The sequence below is a fragment of the Balaenoptera borealis genome, assembly GCF_965194805.1.
Source record: "Balaenoptera borealis genome assembly, chromosome: 11".
Lineage (NCBI taxonomy): Eukaryota > Metazoa > Chordata > Mammalia > Artiodactyla > Balaenopteridae > Balaenoptera > Balaenoptera borealis.
This window is the reverse complement of record NC_138868.1, coordinates 9,750,556-9,774,161: the sequence shown is the minus strand read 5'-3', so window position 1 is coordinate 9,774,161 and position 23,606 is coordinate 9,750,556. Positions and strand designations below refer to the sequence as shown.

The following is a 23,606-nucleotide window of genomic DNA, read 5'->3' as shown; positions in this document are numbered from 1 at the left end:
TCTCTACCAACAAAGCCGTCCTTTATTAAATAGAGATCGCGTTACATTCCATTCAGAGGAGGAAATCGGACGTGGTGAGGGATGTGTCCAGGTTGGACCCCGGTACTGAGTAGGCTGCAAGGGGTGAGGAGGGGCCCGGGGCCTGCCTGCCCCACCCCAGTCCTGTGTACGGGGCTGGGCGATCTCAGCCCCCGTCGTCTGAATGGCCATCCACAGCTGAAAACAGGCCCGGGGAATCCTGAGGCCTGTCTGTGTTTTACTTTGGGAGGAAAGTGCCCCAATCCTCCCAGCAGTGGTGGGGGCAAAGGCTCCTTGCAGCATAGGGCTCAGCTGGCGGGAAGGAGGAAGGTCGAGAGGGCGGGCGGGAGCAGGGCCCCTGATACATCTTAAGAATGTTTTGGGGTCATTCTCAGGCAGATACAGGATGGAGTGGAAGACAGCCAGCGAGGCCCCCGTCCGCTCCTCCTAGCTCTGCTGCCCCGTGGGCACAGCAGGCCCACCTGGGAACGAGGCGAAGGACGGCCACAAGGGGGTGCTGGTGCCCAGGGCTTGGGAAAGGGGGTGGTGGGGAGAGACCCTGGAGATCTCGCCAGTGAGGCACCTGCAGGCAGCAGCTCCTGGGACTGGGGAGGGGGTGCTGGCTGCCCCAGGGGTGCCCTCCCAAGGGCTGAGCCCCTTTGTATGGCTCCCAGCTCCTTGGTCTTTGGTGCTTTCTTGAAAGTCTCCTGGTGGCTGTAGTACTATGAGGGAGGAGAGGTCACCTCCTGAGGTCCTGTCCTGGGATGGACGTTTGGTGCCGGCTCAGTGCTGCCTCCATGGCCTGGCCATTTGTCCCTCTGTTCAGCTTCTGGCTCAGGGCTGGCTCTAGGACCCCGTCTGTCTGTCTGTCTCTCCTGGGGCAGGTGTTGGCTCCAGCTCAGAGGCCCCCTCCAGGCCTGGGCCATGCCCTAGGCCTCCTGGGGGAAGAAGCCAAGCTTGGCCAGCGACATCTCCTTCCTCAGCCTTGTGATCTCCCAGAACATGGGCTCCGCTGCAGGCAGAGAGAGAGGGTGGATAGCTCGGTGCCCACTCAGGGTCACCTCAGGCAGATGGCCTGGCCTCTCCCCGGCTTTGGGCAGCGCAGCTGGCGGGCACCCTAGGACTCCCCAGTCCCTCAGCACAGATCTCAGTGAGTAGCCAGACCTCTTTGAGGTTCCACTCTGAGGGCTTGCAGCCCGGGAGGCATGGAGGTGACGGTCACCTCCACAGCCTGACACGCACACGCATGTACACACTGCCACACACTTGGACAGGCTGCAAATGCTCTCCAACCCCTGCTCCCAGAGCTCTCCAGTGACCCTGAGCAGGGCCCATCCCCGGCCTGGCAGAATGGGGGCAGGGGGACAACGGGTGGACAGAGGACTTGTTGGGCAAGGGCGGGAGTGTCTACAGGCGGAGGTGGGCGAGCCGTGTTCAGCCACCACTGGGAGGCCCGCACGGCGGGAGAGGCGAGGAGATTCACAGGGGAGGCCCCACCGTGTAGGCCAGGCCAGTAACGGGAATGCCGTCCCTACAGGCCCAGGGGGCTGGAGAGGTTTCTGAACGGGAGAAAGCAGCTGGATCCAGGTATGTGGGGGCGTCAGGCTGGCTTTCCTGGTGAGGCAGAGCCCAGGAGGCACCTTCCGCTCTTCCTCTCTCCACAGGGCTCAGCAACAGGAGCTTCCGGATCGCTTTGCTAATCCACGACCTTCTCTCTCGCAGAGTCCTCGCTCCGACGGGGGGCAGCAAAGCCCTGGGGTTGGCCCGGCCGCCCCGCCCCGCCCCGCCCCGCCCCGCCCTTCCCCTCCCGGGCGCCACCCCCAGCGGCCACCAGGGGGCGCTCACCGTCCTGCCGCACCAGGCCTTGCTGGATGTAGCGGATGTAGGTGAAGAAGTTGCACACGGCCGTGATCTGTGGGCAGAGGAGGCAGGGTGTGACCCCCCGGCCCTCACACTTGCCCCCCCCCCCCCAAAAAAAAAGCCAGGGCAGATCGCAGACCAGAGCGGGAAGCCCCACGTCCTGTGAGACTCAGATAACTCTGGGCTCTAAAGTTACGGTCAACAGCAGCAATACTAGTACTCCTAATAAAAACGATAGCGACAACTAAGCGTAATCAAGTACGCGTATCCGGTGCGGCAGACGTGCCTATCGTTCCCAGTCTACACGTGGGGAGGGCTGAGGCTCCAAGAACGACCCCACAACGACTGCGGAGGCCATGGAGCCTCCACTTATTAAGTGGCTGAGCTGCAAGGTGAAACCCGGCAGGCGCCTAGAAGCCACGCTCCCCTGAGGGGCCTGCTTGCTCTGGCTACTGGAGGCCCCAGCCAGCCGGGCCTTACCAGGTGCTATTCGTAATGCCAGGAAAGGTGAGGGGATCCGAAGCTGCTCACCCGGCCGCCCTGGATCCCCACCTGAAGCCCCCAGTCTGACCTGAGGCCTGCTGCGTGCCAGGCCCTGCGCCAGGCACTGGGGACCCTGAGCTGGATCAGACCTGATCCCTGTCACGAAGACTCTCATACCGTGGAGGGGGTGCTGTCAGCGCCCTTCCCAGGCCCCTTCCCCAGGCTGGGGCCCCATCTCCCCACCGCTGAGAGTGTGGGCTGCTGATGCCTGCTGGTGCCCCTCTGCACCCCATACCCTCACAGACTTCAGCCAATGACTGACAGGCATGTGGGGTATAAAAGGCCACGCCCTTGCCTCAGGGTGGAACCCACTCTGGGCTCCAGAGCCCCTGTGGATCAGGCTGAAGCCAGACTCCAGCTGAAGCCTCACCTTTGCCTGTCCTTCCCCCCACCCCCATTCTGCCTCCTGAGAATTGCACACCATCTCGATCTTAGGCTCTGCTTCTAGGGCACCCAACCTAACACAGGGTGGAAGGCAGCTGGCAGCGGTGCCCACAACTGCCCATACTGAATATCCAGCACTTTGGGGGAGGGACATCAAGTGTGTGGGGGCCACAGGCTGGGGAGTGGAGAAAGCTGAGGGAGGGGCGATGCTCCTGCTGGGCCCTCAAACACACAGGAGCCCTTGCCAGGAGGACAAAATTGGGTGCAGGGGGTTGGTGGCCCTGGCAAAGGCAGGGAGGTGTGAGAGAGGCCAGGTGAGGGGACTAACCCAGTATGGTCAAGGTGCCGCCTGGGAGGGCTGAGGAAGGGCTGCGCAGGGCCGGATGGGATGGGCAGGAGAAGCTTGAGTCCCAGGCCCTGGCCTTGCTCAGTGGCCAGTAGGCCCTACCAGAGGCCCGTGAGTAGGGAATGGTGGGGAGGCAGTGGGGCTCTCTCCCCAGGGCTGCGCTTTGGGGACAGAACTTTCTTCTCCCTGTGGATTCCACACTCCTTGGTCTCATCAGGGTGGGGACCACATCCTAGAACTTCACACCCTTCCCCTCTGCCTTCCCAGCTCTGCCCAGGACAGCAGACACATAGGCCTGGCAGAACAACGTTCTAGATGTAATTTTCTAGGCATGGGAGCGTCTGGCCCAGATCCCCTCGTTGGGATCAGAAAAAACAGAGGTGACCCATGGCCACCGAACAAGGCTCTGGGCACAGATGCACGGGGTGGAGACTGCAGCAGTAAGAGACTGGATCCAGGATGGGGAGACCTCGGGTCTAGGCTGAGTGGCCTGGGGTGCACCCCTTTCCTTTCTAAGGCTCAGACTCCCTCTCTGTAATGGGAGCTCAGCTCACAGCTGGGGGATTCGCCAGAACAACATGCTGCGCTGCCCTGCAGAGGCTGTCGGGACCAGACAAGCTGACTGTGCTGGTCAGTCTGCTGCCTGATGGTGAGGCCATTTGCCCACTTTAGTGCCATCAGGCACCTCTAGTAGGTCAAGGGGAGGAGATGGTTCCTCTAAGAGGACCTTCCACACCATGTCACCTTTGCACCAAGCTTCAGAGTTTTCCAAACTTTTGTTCTTTCCAATCTTCTTCACTGTCTTTGAAGGGACAGAGGAACGGGGTCCACCCCATCCTCATCCCAGCTCAGTGAGGCCCCTTGATCCAGTGACCCTCACCTGGGTCACTCGGCAGGCCTTGTGTGACAGACAAGCCTCAGAACCTTCTCCAAAGCCTGGGGCCGGAGCCAGGAGTCAGGAGCCTGGAACTCTAGTGTCACTCCCTTGATTAGGTTATATTAAATGACAGAGCTGATGGGTGTCACTCCCACGATTACTTTTCGGCAAGCAAGAAAATGGCTACCTCAGTCCTTCAACCACAAGGAACTGACTTCTGCCAACAACATGTGAGCTCAGAAGAGGACCCTGAGCGCCAGAAAGGATGCAGTCGCTGATACCGTGACTGCAGTCCATGAGGCCCTGAGCAGAGGACCCAGCTAAGCTGTGCCCAGACTCCTACCCAGGGAGTCTGTGAGATAATAAATCGATGCCACTAAGTTTATGGTAATTTGTCACACAGCAATAGCAAACAAATACACTGGCTTGGCTGTGTGGCCCAAGTCATTCTCGTACCTCTCTGAGCCTGTGCCCTGCTCTGTAGATTGTAGGTTGTGCAGCCTGGGGCTCAGAGTCCCAGCCCAGGGAGCCTCTAAGGAGCCAGGTAACACTCCCCTTGGATGACTCACTCTGGCCCGGGAGGACGGTGAGATGTAGTAGTGGCTCTCGGAGTCCCCAAGCCGGATTCGGTGACGACAGGCGCAGGCCAGGCCACTCAGGGCACATGTACTAGGGAAAAGCAGACCTCAGGACCATGGGGACGGCTGGGGCTCGCCCACCCAGCTCATCCAGGGAGGATGCAGCAGCCAGGGAAGGCACAGAGGGAGGGGGAGGCAAACAGGCATCAGGGTGGGGCCTGGCATCCTTTCCCCTGGTCCCAGCTTCCCAAGGAGCCTGGAGCCAGGCCAAGGAGGGGGGCAGTCTCAGAAGTCCCTGGGGGAGACCTTCAAACCAAGCTGGACCCCATCCCTCAACCCCTCACCTCACCCCTGTTGGGCAGGAGAGCTTGGTCAACCTCAGGCCAGGTGTACCAAAGCTCCACCCTCTGCCGCCCCTAAAAATGCTGCCCCCTACTTTACTGGGGCCCTCAGACCCAGTCACCCCTTCCTCCTAAGCAGGAGAACTAAGCAGGAGTCTTCTCTCTCCTCCACTTAGGTCACCAAGTCCCCAGGCTAGGTTCTGCCTGTAGGACCTTTTGCCCGGATGCCCTCAGTTCCTTCCAACCAGCCTTCTGCCTCATCTCCACCCTTCTTCTCCATGTTACAGCCAGGGGCTACTCCAAAAACCCGCATCTAGCCCATTACCTTTCCCTGATGCTTCCCTACTGCCCAGGAAATAGTTATGGAGATCCCGAGTAAAGGAAGGTTAAATAGGCTCCTTGGTTGTGGGACTTATCAGAGCCTTTGCTGCCTCCAGGTTCTCTGTGACTCTCTGATTGAACCAGGGAACCCTCTTTTCAGGGAACATTAATCGATGATTTGTGAAATGCTGGCCTCAGTGGGTTAAAGCCCAAACCTCATTTGAGGCCCTTCACACTCTGGCCCCAAACACCCGCTGTGGCCTCAGCCCCAACCCCATGCCCACCCACCCCACTGCTCCGCCCACCAACCCAGTGGTGTTTCCATTAATATTCCAGCTTCTCATACCTTCACTCATTCTGTTGCCTCTGCCTGAAAGGTCCTTCCCTGCTCGGCAAACTGCTATTCATCTTTTAAAACCCGGCTCAAATGTTCCCCTCCGTGACAAGGCTCCCACCCAGGGGCCTCCCTCGCAGGCCCCAGTCCCTGCCCTTGCTCCATGCTAGCAGTTTTGCTCTGCTGCTGGCCCTGCCCAATGCCAGCTGAGAAGCAGGGAGGACAAGATGCCAGGGCCATCGGGTCATTGTCAGGAGGTGGAGTCAAAAAATGACATCACTTACGTGTCGATCGGGGCCCGGAACCCACTGTGGGAGAGAGGGAGTAGGAGAGGGTGCAGGTCAGGCCAGCCAGGAAGGGGGAGACCCGGCTCCACGCCTGGAGGCAGCATGTCTGCCGAAGATGCCTCCTTGCCCTGCGCGGAGGCGGCCACTGTCCCTCTCCGGTCAGGTGCCCCTGCCCACCCCCAGGTCCCACTGCAGGACCCAGCGGGCAGGCCTGAGGCTCAGTCCTCCCTGGCCGCCCCCTTGGTGCAGCCCAAGGCTATGCGGGCCTTTCCCAGGGGGCAGGGCGCTAAGCTTACTTGGTGCGGCCACACTCGACAGCGGCCACCTTCACCGCGGGCAGTGTCTGCGAAGCCGCGGGCTCGATGGTCAGCGTGTTGTCCTCCACGGCGGCCCGTACCAGGGCTGAGAGCTGCGGTAGAGCAGGGCGGAGTGGGAGGTGGTGAGGGGCTGGCCGCCGGCTGCGGGGCCGGGCCCCCCGGCGGGCCGCCCTCTGCCTGCCTCACCTCCTGCATGGTGAAGTCCAGGCAGGGGCCCACGTCCTCCCGGTACACCCTTTCCAGGAAGGGGGAGGTCTTGTCCAGGGTGGGCGATTCCCTCCAGGCCTGGAACTCTGCAAATAGGGTCGTGTCCACCTGTGGGGGAAGGCGAGCTGGGTGTGTGGGGGGGTCAGGGCACTGGGGGGCCAGCATGGCAGAGACAGGCAGAGCCCCAGGAGGCGGGGAGCCAGGGAGGATGCGGGACAGGCCCCAGCGGGCCTGTCCCCTGTAGCCATGCAGGGGACCCGAGTCCCAGAGAAGAACTCTTCTCTTCCCCTTGCACAGAAGAATTTAGATTCGGAACTCAAAAGTTTCACTTCCAAGTGTGTTGGAGGTGTGTTGCCAGTTTCTTGGCGCTACAGAATTAGACTTGGGTCCAGGGTCTCATTCTGAAGACCCTCGCTGCCTCCTTGAGGAGGGAAAGCTGAAGAGTGACCCTGCAGGTACCCGCAGGTACACCCAAGGACCTGCTGGGACGCACAGCACACACAGGCATGCACACACGGAAAGGAACACACACAACTTGCTGGCTGCGCTGGGGCACGTGCAGAGGGAGAGGCTGGGAGGGGGCAGAGGGGGCGGCCCCTCTCCGGAGCCTTTACCTGTCGGGAAAAGGAGAGAGAGGTAGCAGAGGTGGGGCCCACGGGCAGCTCGTAGGTGAGGTGAACCGCCTTGCTGGGGACCACGCAGAGGAGCAGGGAGAGGAGGGGGGGCAACCCGGGCTGGGCCGGCAGGACAGACAGACAGACAGACAGGTGCACAGAGACAGACAGAGGAAGGAGATTATTAGAGTCCGGCCGGAAGCTTAGAGCTCAGAAGGGGATGGAGAGGCCTGGCCCACGCCTCCTCCCTGTATGCTCGGGAGGCCTGGGGCAGGGCAGAGCTGGGGCCACCTTGGCATCAGAGACTCCAGGAAGCTGAATCCCACTACAGCCTTCAGGGGCGTCCGCTGGGTGCAGCCCTGAGCTGAGCTCCTGACATCCACGTCCTGTGGCCCCAGGAAACCCCATTTACGCGAGGAGACTGAGGTGCTGACAAGCGGCTTCACTTGCCCAAAGACCCACGGCCGAGGACGTCACAGCCATTGTCCCGCCTGGACCAGGTGCCCCATGTACCCTACTGAGGGCCAAACACCTCATATCACAGGGAATTCGCTCAGCCCTCACAGCCAGAGGACACACAGGCCCAGAGAGGGCAGGACAGGCTCCTGGTCGCACAGCGGGGTTCAGGCGGGTCCCCACTGGGCACCGCTGCCTGGCTGACAGTGGGCACTGCCTCCCTTTCCTATGACCTCTGCCTGCCCACTGCCCCTCACCTCTTTGCCCTCCTTGTCCGGGGTGAGGGCGTGTCCTACCACGGGGCACACGGCGGGGCAGAGGGCGCTGCTGGTGCTCTTATGACGCAAGTGGCCCTTGCGGGGTCCGGCCTTGGTGGGGCTGAGCAGCTGTGGGTGGAGCTCGCGGTTAGGAGAGGCTGGTGTGGACGTGATGACCAGTGTCTTCAAGGCTGTCACCTCTGCTTGCAGCATGTCGATCTGGCCGGGAGAGATGGTTGTCAATATTAACCCAGGGCTGAGGCTGCCCCGGCTGCCACTGCCTGCCACCCCAGCTCAGGAAAGACCACCCTGAGCACCTAACCCCACCCGTTATCCTCGGAACAGCCTCTGAGTTGGGGGCTGAGATACCCATTTCATAGATAGGGAAACTGAGGCTCAGAGGAGACACAGCCTGGCTGAGGTCATACTGGAAGCCAGGACTCTGTTAGGTGCACGTATCTGGGAGCTGGCTGGGTCTCCCACTGAGGGGCCCCCAGGAGCCAGGAACAGCCCAGCTCTCATATTTTGCAGATGGGTAAATGGGCTCCAAGGGATAAATCTACTTGCCCAGGCTCACACAGCCAGACTGAGGTTTCTGCTTTGTAAAGGGGGTATGGGAGGAAGGAAAAGAAACTACAATGGCCACGGGATCCTCCCAGCCCCTGAAAAGGCCCCAGAAAGGTCTCCGTGGTTCAGCAGAAACACAGCTCGAGTCCCAGGGAGCTGGGCTCCCACTGCAGCGGGCACGTTTCAGCGGGGCCATCTCGGATGCCTCTGCCCCGCCCTGCTGGGCCCCCAGGCCATGCGAGGGTCCGATTGGGGGGTAGCGAAGGTCGGCGCTCGCAGGGCTCAGAGGCAGGCAGGAGGTCTGGGCCGGCGGGTGCCTCACCTTGCCCCGCGTCTCCTTCAGCTGCTTTTCTGACGCTGCCTGCTTCATGTTGGCTTCTCGGACCATCTTGTGGGCTTCCTGGGAAGAGGGCAGGCTCCAGGTGAGGGGGGAGGCACTGGCGGAGGCCCAGCTGAGCCATCCCGCAGCCTGCGCCCGGCCCTGCACCTCGAACAGGCTGGCCGTGAGCTCCTCCAGCTCCTGCTCCAGCTGCGTGCGCACCCTGGACAGCCGCTCACACTCCGCATCCTTCAGCCTCAGCTCCTGGGGGGCGGGGGTGGGCACGAGGGGGGGAGCTGTCAGCGCCCCCGCGGTCCCGGGCCTGGCGCCGTTCCCGGGGTCACCTTATGTGCGCCTCGGGGCCCCGAGCCTGCTTCCTCTGTGGTTCTACAGTTTAGAATGCTTTTTCCATTTAGCTCAGAGCATGAAGTTGCACCCCAACTGTCAGTCTGTTAGAGCCTGGGACCGGTTTTCAGAGATGTCACGACTTCTAAAAGTTGTTTAAGAGTCACAAGAAAAACCGTTTCTCCTTTGTTTGTGCTGCCCTCCTGCCCAGCACAGGCCTGGCACGTAGGTGGCCTTGACAGGAACGTGACATCTCTGGGCGTTGGGTGAGAGCCCACGGCTCCTCAGGCCGGCCCCTCATCCCCCCCAACCCCCCGCCCCCGCCCCCACCCTCAGAGCCCACCTTCTGGGCTTTGTGCAGTTCCTCCTTCAGGAACTCCGAGCCCTTCTCTCGGATCTCCATGGAAGAGCTGCGCAGACGCAACACGTCCAGCCGGCTGGCCGCAGGGTCCTCCTCGCCTTGGGCCTCCTTCCCTGCAGGGGTCTCCACCAGGCTTCCCAGGGACTCCCTGTGGCTTTTGCAGGGGCCCACACTCTTCCAGGGGACTGGGACAGCTTCGAGGGGCGGTGGGTGGCCCTCGTCCGGGTGGGGCTGGCTGTGAGGCAAAGAGCAGATACAGGGTGGTGTCCCGAGGCCTGGAGAGCTGAGGCCAGGGACCAGCCTTGGGCAATGCACCTGCCACTCTGGGCCTCAGTCTCCCCAACTGTAAAATAGGCCATCACGGGGGTTGTCACAAGGGCAGAATGACCAAGCATAGGGTCTCCTGGGGGCAATGACAGGACTCATTCATCTTTGTCAACCATCCCCTCCAGCCCAGGACCACAGTAGGTGCTCAGCACACAGCAGGTGCTTGTTTGCCCAGCAGGTATTGTAAATGCATCAGTGTCGAGAGCCTGAGTTTCCTCCTGTATAAAATGGGGACAATCCCAATGGCCCTACCTCAAGGGTCACTGAGTGGATCAGAGATGTGCAGAAAACCTTGGCACATGAGATGATTAAGTGGGAACTGCCTTCATTGCTATTGCTTATGCATATTTTATGCAAATTCGACCCCATTTAGGGTGGACCAGAGAGGAAGGACCTAGCCAGGGCAGGCAGGGCCGGCTGAGGCAGGAAGATTCTGCAAACAGCCCGGGCAAGACAGCCCCACTTCCTGCCCTCTGGACCGTGTAGGGGGGCAGTCCCAGCTCTCTGCTTGGTCTGCCTTGTGACCTCAGGCAAACACCCCCTCTCTCTGGGTCTCAGGGCCCTCCTCCCTCTGAAGCTGAAGACCCTAGAGGTGGTGCGGGGTGGGGGCCGCCAGCCGCTGCCCACCTCCCATCCACGTGCCCCCCTTCGCAGCAGACCCTGAGGAGGGAGGGGAGGAGAGGGCTGGGCCGTGGTGGTTTGTGCCAAGACAGCACCCTGGACTCGCTCACTCAGCAAAAGCCGGCGGCTCCTGAGCCAGCAGCTTCTGAGCTGCAGTGGCTGGGCCGAGGCTGGGGGCTGGGCTGTTGATAGCAGTGGGGAAGTGGAGGGGAGGGGGCCAAGAGGGGCCCACACAGGAGGGAGGAAAGACAGGGCCAAGGGGTCATGAAATTCAGGATCGCGGAGGGGAAGTAAGACAAGGCTAGGGTCTGTCCGGTCCCACCTCCCTGTCTTCTGGACCCTGGGACAGTCACTAAGCAGCCCCGGAGCCTCAGTTTGCCCTTAGGTAACACAGAGGGCACCCAGGGAACCCAGCAATGAGCCCACCCCCGACCCTCCGCATGGCCCTGTCCAGCTGCCCAGCCCAGCCTGCCGTCTGCTGGAACTGGCCCGGAGTGTGGCCTCAAGGTTCCTGGGGCTGGGTCCTGCCTTGCTAGGACGTGGGGCTTTGATGAATAAAGTTGGAACACACACCCACCACTCCATCAACAGTGTTTATGCCGGACAGGGATCTTTCCTAATACCTTGCTTGGGGGGTCTAGTCGGTAAGGGGGGGTCCCTGAAGCTTAAGGGTCTCTGGCAGTACTGTGGTAGCCCCAGGCTGGGGTCTGCACCCAGGGGACTCATGGGGGTGCTCTGCCCATGTTATCTCATTTAAAACTCTCAGCAGCATTCGTGGTATTATTCCCATTCTACAGTTGAGGGACTGATGCTCAGAGAGGTAATGGGACTTGCCCAGGGCCACACAGCTAGTCGGTGGCACTGGTGGGACAGGCAGCCAGGTCTTCAGCCCAGGCCCAAAGCTCTCCAGCCACAGCGGACAGGCAGGTGGGGTGTGGGCCGTAGAATTGTGCATCTGCCTCGGGATCAAGAGCCGCTGGGCCCAGGGGCATCCAGGAGGCTCCTCCCTGGCTGTGACAGGAAAATCTGACCCAATTCCAGCCCAGACTGGCTTCTCAGCCTCTGCTCAGGCAGAGAAACTGCCTCCCAGGAGGGAGGCCAGGACTGGGGGAGCTGTGGCTGAGAGCACAGGCCAGCTGGGCACGGCCGGGTCCATGCCAGGCTCTGACCTGGGGTCCACGCGAGCCCCTGGGAAAGTTGCTGAAATTCTTTCAACCTGCTTCCCCGCCTGTGGGATGGCAGTAAAACCTGCAGGGACACACTAAGAATCCAATGAGGAAGTCACTAGCTACACCAGGTAAATAGTGGGCTATCCACAGGCACGTTTGCCAGGTACCTCCTCCACCTCCACCATCCCTGCCCGGGCTCTTGTGTCCTGCACCTGAAACCCCAGGCCCTGGGGATGTACCCACTGTGGGAGCCTGGAGGCCTGGGCCCCAGCCCCACTTCCTCAGTTGAGAGAACGGCCATAGTCACTCAGGCTTGGTGGGGACCCCATCTCGGGACTGCCCACTACAATAGAATGAGCAGGAACTACAGGCCAAGGGCAGGGGTTGACTCAGGGACAGCACAGGGCACAAGGCAGGATCCCAGTTCTCAGACACCTAGCCCCATAACAAGGACCACCCCGACATTGCCAACACCCCCTGCCTAGGGGAACAAGGCCGCCAGCCCCTCCCATGAGGCCTGAGCCTCGTCCACCAGTGTGGTCTGGGCCTCTGGCCACAGTGAAGGACTCTCCAGCTGGTCCCAAGGGCACGGGCTGGGGGTGTGTCCAGACAGCCCCCATCATTTTCCTAACAGGCTCACTTTGGCCTACTTCTGGGGGGATGGCGCCCTATTTTGCAGCCAGAGGAAACAGTGGTCCAGGGAGGCCTGAGACAGAGTGTGATACCCTCCCCCTCTCCCTGGTGGAAAAGCCCATGAGCAAATCCTCATGGCAGAAGGCGTGGGAACAGCAGGACCACCCTGTGGTCACCAAATGCCCAATGCCTGGGCCAGGGGTGCAGAAGCAGGAAGGGAGGAGGGTCCACCCTGTACTGAAATCTGCAGACCCTGCCCCTCACACTTCTGGGCTATGAGGCCAGCTCCTGTGACTCAAAGTTCAGGTGAAGGAGGGACCCCAGGCCCCTCGGGTCCACCCAAGCCGGAATCCGCTATCTTCCACACACTTCAGTCTCCTAGACCAGAGGCCCGAAAATCCAGGTGTGAGTGCCTGGGGGCTGGGGAGCTCACTCCTTGGGCAAGCACGGGTTACCACTGAAGTAGGGCTGCTCTGCACCTCCCCTTCCAGCCCAGGTCCACGGCCCTGTGCGCAAACCTTCTCAGACCCCATTCCCTGCAGACACAGAGTTCAGTGTCCAGGACACGCAGCAGGGCCGGCTAGGAAGGGTTCTGCTCGGGTAGGGGGGTGGGAGATAATAAGAGTCAAGGTCAGAGGTAGGTGGAGGCAGCCAACATCCCCCATTCCGAAGCCAGCTCCGCGGCCTAGAGCCCAGGGCAGTTCATACAGGAAAGGCCCCACTGGGTGACTTCCCCAGGAAACACACAAGGCAGGGGAAAGCAGTAACCTCAATCCTCAGCCCCCAGGCCACCCCTAGGAGGGCCAGCAGGGCTTTTGTCCCCAAGCAGAAAAAATGGCGAAATGAGGACCACCCCTGGATTCTATGGTCCCCAGTCACCCAGCAACCCCACTGGGCCAGGAGGGCCTGAACGGAGCCCACTCCCGGGGCCAGAAGGGCCCAGGTAGCGTCCTGCATACCCTTTCCCAGCCCCAGCCCAACCAGCCAGCCATGGGGTCCTTCTGCCCTAACCTCCCCCTCTCTGCCCCCCAGTGCCCAGGTCACCTCTTTGAGTTAAAGACCCCTCCCCTGTGCTAACAGGCACAGTGGGTTCATTAAGCAAGCAGCGGGGAAGCCAGTGAGGGAAGCACTGAAAACCAGGGGAAGGAGAGGGTTGGGAGGGCAGACTGGGACCCTCACCTTCTGCCTGGGGCCACCAAACCCAGTTCCAGGGTGACTACAGCTGGTCTGGTCTGCAGGAATTCCGACCCAGGGCCCAGCTCAGGAACAGCCGCGGCACAGGGGCCCGGTTCGGAATCACGCTCATACACTTATGGGCAGTCCAGTAAGCCCTGAGACACTGAGGCCGACAGGCAAGTGACTCTCGTCCAGAGGCCAAGGGGGTCCCAGGAAAGGTTTCGTGTGTTGGGTCCCCGAGCAACCAGCAAGCCCAGCCGGGCTCAGCCTACAGAGCGGCCAAGTCTTCAGCTCCAGACCCACAAACAGATCAGATTCTCAAGCTCCTGTTCACGTCCACGCCAGCCCACCACTCCACATCTCCACAGACGTCATCATGTGTTAACTCGCGATGCTGCTACAGGGAGATGCTCTCCCCAGCCCAGTTTGAACGACGAGGCACCCGAGGTTCAGAGAGGGATGGCGACCTGGCTGGAACACACAGCAAGGAAGTGGCAGTGGGGAAACTGAACCCAGAGTCCAGGCACTAGTGCATCATGTGAACTGTCACCCAAAAAAGTCCGGACTGGCGGAAAGGGGATGAATGGTGGTTTCAGAGAAGTGAGGCAGGATGCAGACGGGGGTTTGAGGAAGTTTGAGATAGTGCTCGAGTGGTGGTGGTGCGGTTCCACCCAAGGCTGCTGTTCTAGCCAGGCAGGCTCTGGGCTGGGAGGGGACACACAGAGGGGACACACGGAGACAAAAGACTTGGGTGGGGGTGGGGAGGAAATCAGGGGAGGACCAGGGGCTGGAGAGGGGAACAGAACAAAAGTTGCAGTAATTAATGTAATGAAAAACCGAGGACAAGGTGAATGAGAACAGCAGTGCCCACGACATGACTGAGGAACTGGGAGGGGGTCTTTCAGGGAAGGGAAGGGGCGTGGCTGAGGCATTTGGGAAGTGGTGGCTGAGGGGAGGCACCAGCCCAGAGGGAGCAGCTGCAGCCCTGAGCCTGGACGAGGGATGGGTGAGAGGGGAGCTGAGGGCCAGAGAGCGAGCCTGGAGACCTGAACAGGAGCCATCAGAGGGCCTGGAGGGGAGGGTTCCAGAAGAATGAGAGAACAGTGTCATACGTGGCAACAGAAGAATGCTGGGAAGTGAGCCGAGCGGGACCCCTGGTATAGGAGAGGGTGGGCCTGGACCACTCCAGGAAGGGGGAAGCAGGTGTATGCCTGGTAGGACAGGGAGCAGGAGGGAGGAGGAGGTCAGGAACAGCTTCAGGGTGGTAAGCAGGGAGGTCAGAACACCTGAGGCAGGTGGGCCAGGCCAAGCCTCTCCCTGCCATAGCCCCAGGCCTGCCAGCCCAGCCCAGCGCAGCTCAGCCCTGATGAGCAAGGGAATCCAGCCCTGTGTCTCCACCGGAGGTGGCACAAGGCCTGAAAGGGTGCAGGGCTCCCTCCTCTACTGAGGTAGAGCAGGGCACATGGCACACACCTCACATCTGCCTGTTTAGTCCTAGAAGGATCTGACACCCCAAGCCCTCAAACATCCAACACATATGCAGTGAGCACCTATCGTGTGCCAGGCACTCCACCGGCCCGGACCCACCCAATGTGCACAGATTCTGGCAGCCACATCACCAAGCCCCCTTCTCATCACAGTTGAATTCATTTTGCTTCCCTTCCCCCACCCTGTTGAGCACAAATCCCGTGTGGGGAGAGTCTAGGACAAGCAGGACTCTACTGAGCGCCACAGACAGGTGTGCTGATTAAGGGACAGCAGGAGAGACATTTCCATCTGTTGAGGGCGAGGCGGGAGGTAGTTAAATCATGGAGGGCTTCCAGGAGGAGGCGACAGTGAAGGTTGCACAACCCCTTTCTCCTGCTCTTGACCCTGGAGCCCCTAGGCCATACTTCAGATGCCATTTCAGAGCCTGGAGTTCCCTGTGACTTATTCCTTAAAGGCAGGACCTCACAGATCCAAGCTCCTTAGGATAGCCAAGGCCCAGAACAGTTAGGTGACTTTCTCAAGATCTCACAGCCCATCTGTAGCCCTGCATCCTGCCTGCAGCAAAGACACAGTCCCCCATCCCTGGGAGGTTGGGGTGGTCTTTCTCATTCCTGGGCAGTCTATCAGAGCCTGTCCCTCCCTTTCCAGGGAGGTATGATTAGCCCCATCTGTCAGATGGGGAAACCGAGACTGAGGGGCTACACCAATGTCAAGTGGCCCCTTAGTGGCAGAAAGCGAGCCCAGAACCCAAACTCTTGGCTCTGATGACCAAGTCTCAAGTGCCCAGCACTGTGTTAGCAGCAGAAGTACCCCAGTCACCATCCTCACCCCATCACCACGAAGCCGGCTTGGCACCCAAGACTATGGACAGGGGACACTGTGGGGGAGGGGGAGGGGAGCAGTCCTGTTTTGGGGGAGCCACCTCTGGGTTCTGAGTTCAGGGCCCACACTCAAAAGGAGTCCCAAGGAAGAGGGTCCATCTGAGCTCCTGTAGAGTCCTGCCACTTCCACCCACCCCAGGGGAGCAGCCCTGGGTCCAGGGCCAAGAAGGTGAACCGGCACTATGACCTGGCCATTAACAGAGCAGTCACCCAAGAGACATACCTCTGCTGTCTTCCAGGTAAGGAAACCAAGCCCCAGAGACATCAATGGCTTAGCCAGAGTCACCAACTCCTCACCTCTCCTAGCCTAGGAGGAAGGATCCCAAGTATGCACTCGCCCAGAGTTGTCACAGCAGCTCAGTCAGTTACCTGGGCAAGCGTGACCTGAGCAGCATCCCTCCCAGCTGCTGCTGGGGTCTGGGTGAGCTCCTAGGACACCAGGACCCCAGCGGGTGCTGGCAGCTTGGCCCCTGCCTCCAATATCCAAGTAAGGGGTCCATGAAAAGGCAGAGCTCAAGGTAACCCCAAAACTCTGCCTCTCACTCCCCAGATGCCCAGCTCCTCATTCTGCCCCTCATGCTTTCCATCTGCATTTATGAAGCACCTACTATGTGCTCTGCACCCAGCTACACCCTGCGGGATCCAAGTAAGCCACACTTAGGATCAAGCGGGGGTCAGCTTGGCAGCCTGGTCCATCCAGAAGGGTCCTGGGACTCTTGGCTCCAGCCTTTAAAGTGAGCCTCCATCTACTGGCACCTCCCAGACTTGCCTGTCTGGCTCCGGCCTGGACGCCTCCAGGAAAGGACACTCTCTGGGCCTGGATTACCTCCACCACACAACCCGCACGTTTCACCTTGAGGCTCAGAGCAGTGAGGCCATACTCTCAAGATCACACAGCAACTCGTTGGCTGTGTTTTGCCTGGGTGCACCCAACACAAGGGGTCACGAGCTTCCTCCAGAAGCTCCTCAAACATGGTTTACCCCAGGTGGGATCGCCCTAGGGATCGCTCCAGCTGTCACCAACCCACCTCAACCACGTTCTCCCTAAGCTCAGTCTCCTTCCCCCAGGGCGCAATTCCAAAAGAATCCAGGCTCTGCTTAACTCTCTCCCTTTAAGAGTCTCACGTGTCTCCACACCTCACCCCTACCAGGAGCCCATTCTCTCAGGAGCCCCTGCTGGCGATGACTCCCCAGCCCTCCCCTAGCATCTCAGCTCGAACTTCGAACTTCGCTAGGTGCCATGGAGTAAAGTGGATCCAGCCTGCATCAGAACTCTCCAGCCCGCCAGCCTCTCCAGTGGGGCTTCCCTCACTCCCCGGCTGTGGCTGGGAGGAGCCCTGTCCTGGGACCACCCATCTGGCCCCGTTCTTTCCAGGAGTACAACCCACCCCCACTCTGGCCACATCTCCGCCAGGACCTGGTCTTTCCAGGCTATGGGGAGGAAGAAGTGTTTACCCAACTCCATGAGAAGGCCACAGCTTTTTTGCACATACAGGGAAAGGGTCCCACACCTGGTTGCCCAGGGACTGGGACCACCCCTGAGAATCAAGGAACAGATATGGGTACTGGAGCCACCAGTCCAGGGCCCAGAGTCTGCGCTGCACCCCTCCAGGCTGCAGGGAGGTCCCACCTACCTTTGAGCTCAGCAGGTTCCAGGAGCCCCAGATGGAAGTTCACCAACTTGCAAGCGAATGTGGCAGAGACCCAGTCCCCCCTTTCGCAAATGCACTGCTTTTCAAGGGTTCACTCAGCCTGGGGGTCCCTCCTCTGGGTGCTTATCCCAGGCTTACTCTGGCTTGCACTCCGCCGCACACCCCCTTGCCCCCATCTCACTTGCGCTCCGGACAAGCTAGGAGTTGGCGCTGTCACTCCGGGATGGTCAGCAGCCCACCCTTCACAATTCCTGCCCCCAGAGAGACCCCCTGAACCCTCCATGCCGAATGTTCTTCCACCCCCAGTCGCGAACCGGCTCGCCAGTCCTCGTGCTACAGCACGGGCAGGGATGGGGGCGCAGAGCACCTCCCGGTGGAGGTGCACACACTGCAGGGACCCCCGGCCCGCACCGTCCCACCCCCGGAGGCAGCCGCGGCCCGACCCCGCGCGGACCTACCCGCTCCACATACTGGCGCCTCGGGGCGCCCGGGCGTCGTTTCCCCGCGTCGCCGCCGCGATCACCCAGCGATCTCCCCGCGCCGCCCCCGCCGCGTCCCCGCCTGCAGCCGACTCCGCCCCGGGCCAGCCGGGCTGCCCCGCCGCCTGTCAGTCTTGCCCGCTGCCTGTGGGTCTTTACGGCCCGGGCTCGCGCGCCGGACCCCAGTCCCTCCGCGACCCTGCCCTCGGCGGGTCACGTGGCCGAGGGGTGGCCCGAGGACACGTGCCCTGCCCCGCCCCTCCGGCGGCCGACGCGGAGAGCTCACGCGCGCTCCCGGCCCAGCCCCGCTCCGGCCGCCCGCCCCGGACAGTGAGACGGGCCCGAGTGGGGGAGGAGCCGGTCCCCATCATCCTGCGGCCAGCACTGCTCTCCGACGCTCCCAGCTTACTCCGCTCCAGACATCCGGCGCCCAGCGCGGCGCAGCGCAGCACCCTCCCAGGACCACCCCTGCTCAAGAGCCTACCACGGCTCCGGGCTTTCAGCTCCCAGATTCTTAGCGGACTGTCACTCAAGGCCGGCAGACACCCTCCCACCCCCTCACCCGGCCCTCCGGCCATCACTCCTTCCCTGGCCTCCCTGCTCTGCGCCTGTCTCTGGGCAACTTCCCTCCTGGTGAGAAGGGGGGCTGACCCCAAAACTAGTTTTCTCCCTCCTACTGAGTGCTTTTTCTGAGAGGGGCCCCACCTTTGGCCCAAGTCTCCAACCCCAACCCCGCCCCTCCCCCCCCAACCAGGGGCCTCCCTTCCTGCTCTAAACAGATTCTGCCCGTCCTTACCTTTGCCCACCATATACTCTCTGGGAGAATTGCGCGCGCACACACACACACACACACACACACACACACACACACACACCTGTCAGGTCCCACATCCTCTGCAAATTCCCTGAACGCTGGTCTAGCCTGTCCCTCAACCCCTCTGTCCCTCTGTCACTTTCCTGAGCCCTGACCATCAGCCTCAACTTCAACCTGGGGCTGATCCAGTGAGAGCATAACCCCGCTTCTCTCCTGCCAGGGACCACGGCTCCCACCCTCCGTGTCTAGAGGAGGCCTGGGAGGATGGGAGGAAGTATTTCCCTTCCAGATATTGCTAGAACTTGGGGCATTACCCTCAGACCCGGAGCTGGGGCCCCAGGCTTGAGTTTGTCAGGTCTTCATCTGGGGCATGCATTTTAAATACATGCATTCAACCACCCCTTCTGAGCACAAACTATGGGCCATACAAGGGCTGGGGACCCAAAAGGAAACTGCATAGACACAGGCTCTGTCCTCCTGGGGCTCCACGATGGTGGAGAGACGTGGGGTGGGGACCTCCACTTCCAGGGCCACTGCCTGCCCAGGGCACACCTTGCGAAGTGAGTGGTGTCTTAGTTCAAAATAGAGAATGGTACTCCTTTCCTAGGTGGGCACGGCCCACGCCAAGGTACAGGACTTGGTCAGTGGAGGGCAAGCCAGACTTGATGTCTGGCTCTCATGCCCCCTTGGCTGGTACCTTGTGCAGTGAACAACCTGGGCAGCCCTCTGTGACGTCCTTTTCATTCTGCCCAGACCTCCTTCACTCTGCAGGGCAATTGTTTCCACAGCTGTGGTTTCCCAAGGGCAGGGACCAAGTCCTCCTTAGGGCTGTATTTCTCTACCCACCGCAGCCCAGCCCAGGGTCTGGCCCAAAGGAGATGTCATTATGTTTGTTGACGAATCCTTCACCAAATAGTCTTGAGCAACTGCTGTCTTCCTGGACCTTGCTCTGTTCACTCTTTAGGGGAATGGGGAGGGGATGACACAAAAGGAGCTCAGAACACGGCGCTTACCCTCCAAGTCTTCACAAGCCCAGGCAGGAGATAAGACCTGGTCCAAGTCGTGGTAACCCGGACTGGTGGGAGATAAGGGGTGGAGGGGGTGTCAGTCCAGGGCTATGGCCCCAGAGGAAGAGTCCTCAGCCCGGGAGGACTGGTGGGCTGGGGAGACTCTTGAATGAGGCTTTGAAGGACAAGTGTGGGGTCACTGTCACCACCCCAATTACTAGCCAAAAATATCCCATGATCTATGCAGCTGCTTAGGACTCCCAAGGCCTTACTAGCTCCTCCCACAACTCCTCAGTTGAAAAGGATGGGCTCAGAGAAGTTAAGGAACCTGCCCAATGTCACACAGCCAGGGATGGAGGGGCTGTGACCCCTTATACCGGTTTTCTGAAAAAACAGCCCAGAAACCAGAGGGCTCTCTGGCAGCGGCAGCTACATGCTGTCGGGCAACAAGAGGAGCCTACTAGGTGCCTGACCAGCAGGTGGGGAGGAAAAAATAAAAGATGTCTCCTCTGCCCCCAAGCCACTGCCCTTCCCAAACTTCCCCCCTCACCCCTGCCATCCTTATCCCCAGCCTGGCAGCCTTGGCCACAGACCCATCCAGGAGACTGCCAGCCTAGATGACCCAGGCCCTGATTCTGGACTTCAGTTCACTGTGTGACCAAGAGTGAGTGTCTTGCCCTCTCTGAGCCTCAGATGCTACATCTGTACAATCACCAAGTTGGACGAGACAATCAGGGCCACCCCTGGTGCTGACCTTGTAGAATGCTCATGAAATTCCTCATAGTTCTATGCCAGTCCCCTGTCTGGAGCCCCGCCTCTCACCCCTCCCCCAATGCCCCTGCTGAGTGGCAAAATTCCCCTATCCCCTCCGCTCACCTGTCTGTGTCCCAGGGCTGCTCTCCCAAGTTGCCCTTGAGTGCAAGGCCCAAACCTGATGGGGCGTAGCGGACAGTCCCTGATCTCATTGCCAGGAACACAGGGCATTTTTCTCGGGCAGGACACTCAGTGCTCTCCTTAGCGGGGTCCATGGCTGGAGGGCCAGACAGAGAGTCCCTCCGGAGACTGCCAGGCGGGGAGGTGGCAGGAACCTTCTCCCCACTCCCAGGCTGAGACTCACACTAACCTTTGCTATCTCTGGGGAGCAGTGGCCTGTGAGGGAGGCGCCTCCCAGACAGGCCTCTATCTCCTTAAACCCAGTAATTATTAACTGCCGTGGCTCAGCGGGCAGCAGACGATGCTGGGCCCCCCTCCTAAGGAAGGTGAGATACCTTGAAGGGAGGTGGGAGCCTCCCTCTACGTACCCAAGGCCCCAGGTTTTTACCAGGCCCGTGGATGGGGCTGCCTGTCCTCTCCCCACTCAGGCTGGCAAGTTGAAAAGAGCCCGTCCAGCTTTGACCCTGTCACTAGTTGGCTGTGTGGCCTTGGGCAAGGCCCCCGCTGCCCTGTGGTCCCTGGCCTCAATATCCCCTTAAAACTATTAACCACCAACAAAAAGGGACCAGATGTAGCAGTTAGGAACGCAGACCTGGATGGAGTCAGAGAGGCTGGATTCAACCCCACTCCCAGACTGTGAACCTTTGGGCACATTAGGCTCTCTGTGCTGCAGTTTCCCCAACTATAAAATGGAATCTCTCCCTCTGAGGCACACCAGGCCAGCTGCTATTGCCCAGACGTGCCCTATACCCCCCTCTTCCCACTTTCCTCACACTATCCCCTCTCTGCATCCTCCACTCCAACCCACCCCCTCTGATAAAATTCTCTTTTGCTCATACCCCCTCCTTCAGGAAGCCTTCCCCTCTGGATTGCTTTTTCCTCTGCAGGCATTGGGCTGGAGCCCTCAGACACGTGGTCCACCTTGTGTCATGAAAAGTGCCCCATGGCACTGTCAGACACCCCCCACGTGAACTGAGTGACCCCATGGGCAGAGGCTGGCCCGCACTCATCACCAAATCCTCAGTGGCCCCTTGCCTGGCACACAAGTCAGCCTCAATCCACCCGTGGGATGGTTTGAGTGTTCCACCCTATGTCATTTGACCTGAATTCTAATCGGGAGTTCTGCCATTCCCTTGGCTGTGTGACCTTGGGCAAGTCACTTAATCTCTCTGGGACTCAATCCCCACAACTATAAAAATGGGAACAATTCTCCCCTGTGAAGTTGTGAATATCAAAGAAGATAACATTCATGAGGTGGCAGCCACAGTGGAGACTGAGTTTCCTGTCCCCTTCTCCCTCGCCTTCCCTCTTTTTTCCTGTTAGGCTCTGAGTTCCCGCTGGGAGAAGCTGCCAGTTCCTGACTGGTAGTCACACCCCGCCTGCCCTGCGCATGGATAACAATATCTCTCACTCAGGCTTTGGGCTTCGAAGCTCTCTCAGCCTAATGCAAACCAGATGCGGGCCTCTCTTTCCTGGCAATGAATTTTCCACGGCCTGCTCCCAACCCCTTCCTGTTTTTGCTCCTCACTGATCGTCCTGCTAAATTCTCCCGTGCCTCCACCTTCCTCTGGACCCACCTGGAAACAATTAATGAAAAACAGGATGTGTGAAGGGGAGGGGGGGGTCTCCCCATCATGCTGACATGGCGGGAGGTGAAGGAGCTGAGCCTGGCTGGTGACAAAGTGTACAGGCGATGGTCCCTCCCTGCCAAGCCTCAGCTGTCTTCTCAGAGGGGAAACTGAGTCAGAGTTGTTCTGGGGATTGTCTAGAAAATCTGGCTACTTTCTGGACATTTAGGCACAGCTGGGATTGCATGGGAAGCTATGAGGACCTTGTCCCTGGCTGTGACTTAGGCAAATCAGAGGCAGAAGAAGCCCAACCCCTTCCTGTTGCAGGTGAGGAAACTGAGGCTTGGGGACTCATCCCGGGTCACTGGTGGGTCAGAACCAAGAGGCAGCCAGGTCTGGGACTGCTTGCTAGGAAGAGCTGCTGCCCTAAGTCACCTCTCAGGCTGCTATCTCAGTCATTCCCGCCTGCCCTTCCCCCACCACTGCACCAAGCCCAGTCACGAGGGGACGCTCACAAGGCGGCCAGCGCCCCGCTGCCACCTCGCATCGCATCGGCGTGAGGCAGCCGTGAGCACACCTGGATCCTTCCCACCAGGGGCCGGGCCCTGGTAAGGGAGGCCTTGGGCAAGCCCAGGAGGGCGTGTTGGGGGCTCTTTATCCTCTCAGCCCTGCAAACCCACTTAGAGCATCCCAGACTGGCCCTCTGAGTAAGGACTCAGCCATTTCCATGAAAACAACAGTCCAAGGGTTCCCTGAAAGCCAGGCTCTGGCCCCTCCCTCCGCCAGCTGTGCAGAGTGTTTGGACAACTGGATGGAATGTTTTGCAGGGAGAGTGCTCGCTGGATCCCTGGGCTCAGATTTCAATAGGGAGGGAGGAGAGGATGCTGGCTCCAGGAAGAGGCTCAAGAGGTCAGCTGTGGGCTTGGAGGCCTCCCGCCCAGGCCTGACCAATACCACTGCCTGCCCAGCTCCCCCCCGCCCCCGCCATGGTGGGGAGCCAGAGTCAGGCCCAGGCCACTGGGGGAAGGACAGGACAGAGGGAAGAGGCAGCAGAATGGTGTCAGAGATTTGTGGGGGCCAATCGGGTGAAGTCAGGCCCAGGAGACAGTCTGGGCTCAGGGAGGAGCCAGGCCCAGGGCAGCATTTTGATCCCCTGGCAGCGATCGGTCTGTCCACCACCACCCCCACCCCCATTTTACAGATAGGGAAGTTGGGGTCCAGAGCGGGCAGGCACTCATCCCAGGTGACAGCGTGCTGGGTGTAGAACTGGGCTGCAACCCAGGACTCCTGAGCCCAAGCTCACTCTTCTCACTGCCCAGGCTGTCCCCACCCTCACCCCCAGCCTCCGAGACACACACACGCTCCAGCCAGTGAATCGTCATCCTTGCTCTCCCCAGACAACACAGACAAAACAACCTACTCAAGCGTAGTACTCAAGGTTCACGAAGCATACACAGACACCGAGCTCCCCACCAGCCTCCGAGAGGGGCACTGACCCATCGAGCACAAGGGGTGGAGGCCATGAG

At 60.3% G+C, this 23,606-nt stretch overlaps 1 protein-coding gene across 9 annotated transcripts; it reads right to left on the bottom strand.

Annotated features, from left to right (window-relative positions):
- Window positions 1-20,641, bottom strand: RAB3IL1 (RAB3A interacting protein like 1). 9 transcript variants are annotated; one of them, XM_082344295.1, is made up of 11 exons: window positions 17,738-17,987; window positions 9,315-9,567; window positions 8,795-8,890; window positions 8,630-8,707; window positions 7,741-7,959; window positions 6,393-6,521; window positions 6,186-6,298; window positions 5,887-5,910; window positions 4,485-4,697; window positions 1,864-1,930; window positions 1-1,030 (listed from the first exon to the last, which is right to left on the bottom strand). In XM_082344295.1, exons 1-11 carry the CDS (start codon window positions 17,746-17,748, stop codon window positions 998-1,000), a joined length of 1,236 nt encoding a protein of 411 aa, XP_082200421.1. In that variant the 5' UTR covers window positions 17,749-17,987; the 3' UTR covers window positions 1-997. The 9 variants fall into 9 exon arrangements, 8 of the variants coding, with proteins under 8 accessions (XP_082200421.1, XP_082200423.1, XP_082200427.1 ...); XM_082344297.1 differs by having other exon boundaries at window positions 4,598-4,697; window positions 17,738-17,985; XM_082344301.1 differs by lacking the exon at window positions 17,738-17,987 and adding an exon at window positions 17,262-17,703.
- Between the last annotated feature and the right edge of the window lie 2,965 nt (window positions 20,642-23,606).

Bases quoted from the DNA above. Each gene is read 5' to 3' on its own strand.
- RAB3IL1 (XM_082344302.1), bottom strand. From the start codon at position 20,607: ATGGACCCCGCTAAGGAGAGCACTGAGTGTCCTGCCCGAGAAAAATGC. The intron at 6,522-7,740 runs GTGAGGGGCAGT...CTTCCCCCACAG, and splicing joins CGGACAAGGAGGGCAAAGAG to GTGGACACGACCCTATTTGC. The intron at 1,031-1,863 runs GTGAGCGCCCCC...CTCTGCCTGCAG, and splicing joins AGGCCTGGTGCGGCAGGACG to CGGAGCCCATGTTCTGGGAG.